Source organism: Chiloscyllium plagiosum, chromosome 27 (genome assembly GCF_004010195.1).
Source record: "Chiloscyllium plagiosum isolate BGI_BamShark_2017 chromosome 27, ASM401019v2, whole genome shotgun sequence".
Taxonomy (NCBI): domain Eukaryota; kingdom Metazoa; phylum Chordata; class Chondrichthyes; order Orectolobiformes; family Hemiscylliidae; genus Chiloscyllium; species Chiloscyllium plagiosum.
Window position 1 is genome coordinate 18,086,367 of NC_057736.1, and position 8,010 is coordinate 18,094,376.

Sequence of the window (8,010 nt, forward strand, 5' to 3'; positions counted from 1 at the left end):
TTATAGAGAGGTTTACAAAATTGAGGGGCATGGATAGGATAAATAGGCAAAGTCTTTTCCCTGGGGTTGGGGAGTCCAGAACTAGAGGGCATAGGTTTAGGGCGAGAGAGGAAAGATATAAAAGAGACCTCAGGGGCAACTTTTTCACACAGAGGGTGGTATGTGTATGGAATGAGCTGCCAGAGGATGTGGTGGAGGCTGGTACAATTGCAACATTTAAGAGGCTTTTGGATGGGTATATGGAAGGGTTTGGAGGGATATGGGCCGGGTGCTGGCAGGTGGGACTAGATTGGGTTGGGATATCTGGTCAGCATGGACGGGTTGGACCGAAGGGTCTGTTTCCATGCTGTACATCTCTATGACCACACGATGCCTCAAAGTGCTAACTAAAGTGCAAAGTGCAAACAGCCAAACAGATACTATTTATGGAGTCACTGTTGTGTCATAGGAAACAAAACAGTGAACTTGCACATGGTAAGCTTGAGGAAGCAGGGAGATAATGAGTTGATAACGTGATTTAACAATTTCATTGCCGGGATAAATATTGGCCAGGACATGAGAGAGCATTCCCCTGCCCTTTTCTGAATGAACAATCATGGGATCATTTATATCCACTTAAAAGCACAGACAAGATCCAGGTTTTTAATGTCTGATCTAAACGGCAGCACCTCTGACAGTGCAGCACACCCTCAGCATTGCACTGGAATATCAATCTGAAGGTTGAGCTCAAATCAATGGGGTGGGACTCAAAGTGGACATTCTGACTCCAAAGTGAATGCTTTCCACTGAGCTGCAGTTGATATCTAAATAGTAAACTATTCGAACTCTAGGGATATCCCGTTATATAGGCAAAACTATTTGTTTAACATTAACACTGAACTCTGCAAGGTGACTTCGGTCACTTATCACAATGAACCATCAGTTCAAGAGGATGCAGTGACCAACTAAGGCCACTATGTGGAGCTCTCTACCGAGAAAAGAGAAACTGCAAAGCACGCTCTGCCTCAAGTGGGATACAACTTCCAAAGAATCAGGTTTATCAGCCAGCACATGTGGAAAACTAAACTATGTCACTTTTTTGACCAGTTCTGTTTGACAAAATGGAGTACTTTGCCAGCTGGGTGTAGCTGAAGGCCACTCTGGCCAGGATCTTTTGCCCAAGTCCATGGCAATGCCACCTCACTTCAGCATGATGTCTGGCTGGTACAGGATTAAGGCAGTGTGCTCTTGCTGTGGCCTGTGAGTAAAAGAAATACATCCCAATGTTCACCCTAATTCTGCCCATCACAGACACTGGGTTCTCCTACCAAATTAACGTCTTGTTTTGGGGGGGGGTTTCTTTGTTCCATTCACTTTCAAAAGCAACACTGTTAGGTCAGATGTTAGTGACTAATTTTTCTGGGATCTTGCTGTGCCACATTTCCTGGATTACAATGGTGACTGCACTTCACTCGGAGTACTTCATTGGCTGTAAATATCTTTCGGGCATTCTGAGATCAAGGAAACTGTCATAGAAAGGCAAGTACATGTTCACTAAAGGAACAGAAGGGTACACTGGTACAGTTAGATAAGCAGGAGGAGGCTAAAATAGAATAGAAATACCAGCTCAGATCAGTTGGGCTGAATGGCCTACTTCTGCACCATAGCCTTAATGAAACAATGCACTAGCCTTTTTCTACATTCCCTCTACAACTGAATTTGTTTCTTCACTGTTTACATCAGCACTGATGTACCAGCAGCTCCCTTTAACAATCACTGGACACACACCCAGGACTGTATTTACAAATTCTCTGACAGACTTCAGCCTGCAGCTGCTGGAGATGACCATCCAGACTTCAACTGCTATCTTTGGAGTTCTGTCACTGACAGTGTGATTCCCCTGACTGCTGGTGGCAGTTATCCACCTCCCAAGTTTCATTTGGACTAATCCCTTGATAGTGAACATTCCAAGCTGACTACTGACCGTGGCCAAGTGTCTGAACTGAGACCTCTAACTGATACTGACAATCCTCTTTGACTGTACTGGTGACTAGTCCCACTATGTTCCCACATGGTTGAATAAATGTGCAGGATATTCGCCACACAGGCATCTGCCATATGCTGTAGGTGCTAGATTGATGACTTGGTGAGCCGTGCATGAAGACATCTCATCATTACATTAGTACCAATGGCCTTTGACCCTGGTTGAAGCATCAATGTGCAAACAGGCCCAACCTGGCTCAGCCTGGATACTATGAACGTGCAGATGAACACAAAGTGAGTGAGCACTTAGGGAACAAGCAAGCAGCCCAGAGACACAATTTGGTCCAATCCATGACTTATTTGTCTGATCATACTCACAAAGCATTTCTGGTGTAGCCTTTCAATGCTAGTTACTAGTGTGCCATGCAATGCAAGTCTGTGCTTCCTAAGTGGCCTACGAGTGCAGTGAAGAGGTGAAATGATGACTTTGAGGAGTTGACAAGTGTTGGATGCCAATGTCTATGGAAAGGGATGTGAACAGCTGATTCCCATGGATCGTGCCCTTTTGAGGCTCAACATGGAGGCTCCTCACAGCCAGCGGAGAGCTGAAGTCACTAGGTACCCACCCTGACAGCCATGTTGAGGATTCTGGTTTGATTGATGAGCCTGGCAAAACAGAGTTCAGGTTCATTAATGAGCTGAGATGTAGCATTAGTGAGGTGTCTAACAAGCTATAATCCCGATCAATTGGCGACTCACTGCAGCCTAGTGAGAAACCTGCATTGCTGCTCAGCAAAACATGAAGTGAAATGCTCCTGATGTTGAGATGAGCATCGCTAGAATTCTTGTCCAATTCCAGAGAAATCACCCCAGAGCCCCCATGGCTCAGGCCCTATAAAGTCCCACTGAAACTTGGAAACTGGACTCCATACTCCAAATTGAGGCTGTGCCAGGTTTAACAATACTTCCATGTTTTTAATCTCTATGCCCTTTTTGCAGAAGAACAGTTCACAAACTCTCTTTCAACCTGTCCTGTAATCATCCATGCCAAATGTACACACACACACACACACCCAGATCCCTCTGCTCATGAATCCCCCTTTACTAATGTAACAAAGTCTAAATTAGCATTACAGTCCATAAATGTAACAATGTATTCATGTGGGTGCTTTTTACCTTTTAAAGAAAATTTTAAGAAAAGCTAAAACAACGTCTAGTATTTTGGCATACCAGAGATGAAGGTTCATTTGGAGGGCACTTGTTGCTTTTCTTCCCAATGGCAGGATGGTTCATTCCAACCTCAAAGTTTCTGCCCTCAATGAAGCTGATGTAATCATTGTATGAGTTCAGGGGTCCTGCAAGGATGCCCATGAAGTTGAGATTGTAGCTCAAATACTCAAGGAGACTTGGTATTCGCCTGAAAGCACCAATAAAAATATCATAATTCAAAAATGTTACAGGAAAAGCTATATACAATTAAGATGTTGCATCACAGTGTTTATTGGAAAGACAATGGTGAATGGGGGAGCCAGTCGATGGTGACATTTAAGTATATTTTAATGGCCGGTGTTGGAATACATTTCAAGTCAATGGCTTCCCCATTTGAAACAAATTCCTTAGCTGGTCAAAAGCTTTGACCTGTGCTTTCTCTGTCTCTCTCACTGGCTATTTCCTATTCCCAACAACAATATGTAACCTCAGCGTTATTCTGTATCAAACCAAGAGAGAACTAACTGTGATGATAACAAAGGGATATAGATTAAGAACAGTAAGCTATAGGTTCACTGGATTAGGACATTGAATCTTTTGGATTGTAGTTGAGAACATATAATTAATTCACTTCTAGCCAGCTCCTTCTCCATTAAGAAGAAAATCATTTCCAAGGTTTGAAGCTCTAATATTTTTTCTAACAAAATTTTCACTCTAGTTTTCAAGTACCCAGCTCTCCCCATCCATCTAATCACTACCAGCTTTACAAACCTCTGCAATCTGAAACATTGCTGATGTATCAGCACTCCACCATTCTCAGATGTGTCTTAATTGCTAACAGCCTCAACTCTTGAATTCCTTGTGTCTTCCCTGTTTAGTTCTCTCTCCTACTTTAAGACCCTCCCAGAAACCTACCTCTGACTAAACATTGGTCATCTGCCCTCATATATCCGATGCAGCTTGGTGTCAAATTCTGTTTGGTAATATTCCTGTGAAATACCTCGAGCAAATGTGCTGAATTGAAGGTACTATATAAATGCAAGTTATTGTAACTTACTACTTACCTAAAATTACTAACAAATATGACAAGTGCTATTGCAAATGAATAAGCACAGTTGAAATTATATCATAAAGTGTTACAAATCAAACCAAGCTGTTTCTTTGCTCCCTATTTTGGTGGAAGTGATTAATGGAAAGCTTTCCAACTGGGAGGTGCAACAGCTAACAGGGTCACCAGACAAATTTCTGGGTTCACAAACTCTAAGGCAGCACTGGTTTCAGTCCCAGTACGAAATACCAGTAAAAATAGTAAATGAAACATTCTGGTCCGACTGAACTTCATAATGGGAGAAAGTTTGGGAAGTGTTGGTTTAACAAGTTTGGATTAACATCTCAAAGTTTTCAGATGGATGGTATTACTCACAAAAACAGTTATCATTCTTATTTTCCAAAGAAATCACTCGTTGCAAATCCAACCCACATCTTCCTGCGTGTGTATTCTATACCTACCTCACCGCTAAACGTTTCTGAGATGTACTCAGTTCACTTTCGTCTCGGGTCAGACCTGAATGGAATCAAGACAAAAATGCTTGGAATTTTTCAGCACAGCAATAAAATGCATTATTTCCTGGAAGTTATCACAGAATAAAAGGGAAACCCCTTGTACAGGCAGTGTGTGGATTGCAAACAAGTTCAGTTCCAGAGTCAACTCACAAGTCGATTTGTACACTATGCCAGACAACATATAGCAGTTTTTCATAGGTACATGAAACCGTCGTATGTTGGGTCTTTAAAATGACACCTCTGCATGTCATTGCATTTGTCAGTCAGACATTCATAAATTGCAGCTTTATTGCAGCTCAACACACGTCAACGTGTATCAAGTGCACCAATCCAATTTGCAACATGACTAATTTTACACACTTTAACACCGCCACGGCCAATAGGTGCACAGGTAGATCCCATTAATTGCAAGTTAACTTTATTGGACTGCGACTTGTTGGGGAAGGAATGTTGGCCAGGATGCTACATCGAGGAAATGCTACACTTGGAGCAGCAACGCTGTTGGAAATTCCTGGTGAGGGAATGTGATCGGCTCCCAGAGGAATCCAATGCTTCTCTTTGAAATGTTGCAAGGAAGGGTCACCTGGACCCAAAACATTAACTTTGATTTCTCTGCACAGATGCTGCCAGACCTGCTGAGCTTTTCCAGCAACTTCTGTGTTTGCTTTTCTCTGAAGGGTTGCCACAGGATCGTTCACATTTACCTCGACTGGTGCAGCCAAGGACCCAATCAAGGTTGCCTCCCCAGTGCTGCACTGAGGTAGTGCTGCACTGTTACAGACCCATCCTTCCAGGAAATGTAAAACTGGGGCTCATCATCTCTCTCAGATGGTCACAGAATAATATGGCCCCTATTTCAAAGGAGACCAGGGGAGCTCTCCCTTGATAATAAAAACTGAAAGCTTGAGGTTTAAAGGGGCACTATCTAAATGCAAGCCTCTTGCATGGATTTTTAATTTTATTCTTTTCTGGGACATGGAGTCCCTGGTGAAGCCAGCATTTATTATCCCTCCTAAATTGTACTGAGTGGCTTACTCGGCCATTTCAGAGTCAACCGCATGACTTTAGATGTAGAATCACATATAAGCCAGCCCATGTAAAGATGACACATTCCCTTTCCTAAAAGGCATTAGTGAACCAGATAGGTTTATATGATAATTAACAGGAACTTGATGCTCACAATTGCAAAGACTAGCTTTCATTATTCACTTATCTTATTAATTGAATTTAAATTTCATCAGCTGCAATTTGAATCCAGCTCCCCAGAGAATTAGCCTGGGCCACTTGAGTATTTAGACCATTGGTATTAAAACTATGAAATGAGCTTCTCTTTTCTCTTCTCCAGAAGGAAAGCATCTTTGACGCCCTCACTACTCCACTAGATGACTCAGGTTAGATTCCAATGTTTCAACCTTCATTCCACAGCCTTATAACTCAGAGGTAAGGGAGTATACCGAACTGAGTCACAGCCATTGTTTATTGTAGTGATAGTTCGTGACCTTCTGTTCCAGATCGGTGATGATTACATCTGTCAAGTGCTTTTGTCCCTATCTCAGAGCCAAGAGGCCTAGGTTTAAGTCCCACCTGCTCCAAGGATGTGTCATACATCTCTGAACAGATTGATTAGAAAACAAAGAAATGTTCTGTTCCCTCTGAGTACTTTCTCATTTAGATTCTTGAGGAGAGTCAGAGATGTAGTGATATTGTCCCTGGGCTAGAGTCCTACTCTCATGCTATGGAAGGTGGGTTGGAATCTCTCCTGGGCAGCTGGTGAAATTTGAATCCAACAAAAATCTGGAACTAATAGCTGATCTAATGGTAACTAAGCGTCGATTATCACAAATAATGTCCTTTAGGGATTGAAATCTGACATCCTTACCCAGTCTGGCCTACATGTGTCTCAGACCCACTACAAGTCCTCAGGTGGCACGGTGGCACAGCAGTTAGCACTGCTGCCTCACAGCACCAGAGACCCGGGTTCAATTCCCCCCTCAGGCGACAGACTGTGTGGAGTTTGCGCATTCTCCCAGTGTCTGCTTGGGTTTCCTCCAGGTACTCCGGTTTCCTCCCACAGTCCAAAGATGTGCAGGCTAGGTGAATTGGCCATGCTAAATTGCCCGTAGTGTTAGGTGTGGCGGGTCGGTGTGGACTTGTTTCCACACTGTGGGCGGCACGGTGGCACAGTGGTTAGCACAGCGCCAGAGACCCAGGTTCAATTCCCGCCTCAGGCGACTGACTGTGTAGAGTTTGCACGTTCTCCCAGTGTCTGCTTGGGTTTCCTCCAGGTACTCCGATTTCCTCCCACAGTCACAAAGATGTGCAGGTCAGGTGAATTGGCCATGCTAAATTGCCCGTAGTGTTAGGTAAGGGGTAAATGTAGGAGTATGGGTGGGTTGCGCTTCGGCGGGTCGGTGTAGACTTGTTGGGCCAAGGGCCTGTTTCCACACTGTAACGTAATCTAATCTACAATGTGATTGACTTGCATCTGCCATTAGAGATGGTCTAACAAGTCATTCAGTTCAAGAGTAATTGCTTACATAATTTAAAGGACCTTGGAGGTTTGTCCTCATTTCCCTGAAAACGGGTTGAACAGTGGGGTTTGGTTTTGTCGCTCCCCTCCCTTGTAAATTGTTGTTTTTCTGTATACAGCTGTTAATATGAATTGTTTGTAAACTACTGTTTAATAAACTTTTTAAAAAATAAAAGGATCTTGGCTGCACTTTTCCATTCTTTCAGTGGCCAATCCCACCAAACCCCAGGAAGAATGGGATGATGGAGTGAAGGGATGTGGGTGCAGCGAGAAACAAAAGGTCAAAGTTCACTATCCTTATGCTTTTCACCCACATGAGGGTGGGAGTGTTGTGAGGGAACTCTCAGAAATCTATTGAAAATCTCCAGTAGAGGGCAGTAGAAGCCAAATCAGGAGTGGGCACCCTGACAACTTAAAATAATTCATGATTTGGAGATGCCGGTGTTGGACTGAGGTGTACAAAGTTAAAAATCACACAACACCAGGTTATAGTCCAACAGGTTTAATTGGAAGCACACTAGCTTTTGGAGCGTCACTCCTTCATCGGGTGATAGCGGAGGGTTCAATCCTAACACAGAATTTATAGCAAAAACTTAGTGTGATGTAACTGAAATTATACATTGAAAAATTTATTGTCTGTTAAGTCTTTCATCTGTTTGAATACCATGATAGTTTCACTTCTTTCATGTGTAAATCACAAAACCTTTGTTTAAAAAGTTGCATTCTCAGGTTAGCTGTTAACAATG

At 43.0% G+C, this 8,010-nt stretch overlaps 1 protein-coding gene across 3 annotated transcripts in view; it reads right to left on the reverse strand.

The window, feature by feature from the left end:
* LOC122563613 (lysophospholipid acyltransferase 2-like) overlaps nucleotides 1-8,010 on the reverse strand; it is a 65,898-nt gene that overhangs the window by 17,055 nt on the left and 40,833 nt on the right. For all 3 annotated transcript variants that reach the window (XM_043717572.1, XM_043717571.1, XM_043717573.1), the window contains 2 exons: nucleotides 4,681-4,735; nucleotides 3,193-3,379 (listed from right to left, as the gene is read on the reverse strand). In XM_043717572.1, the coding sequence (XP_043573507.1) occupies nucleotides 3,193-3,379; nucleotides 4,681-4,735 (242 nt within the window). The remainder of the gene's footprint in view (nucleotides 1-3,192; nucleotides 3,380-4,680; nucleotides 4,736-8,010) is intronic.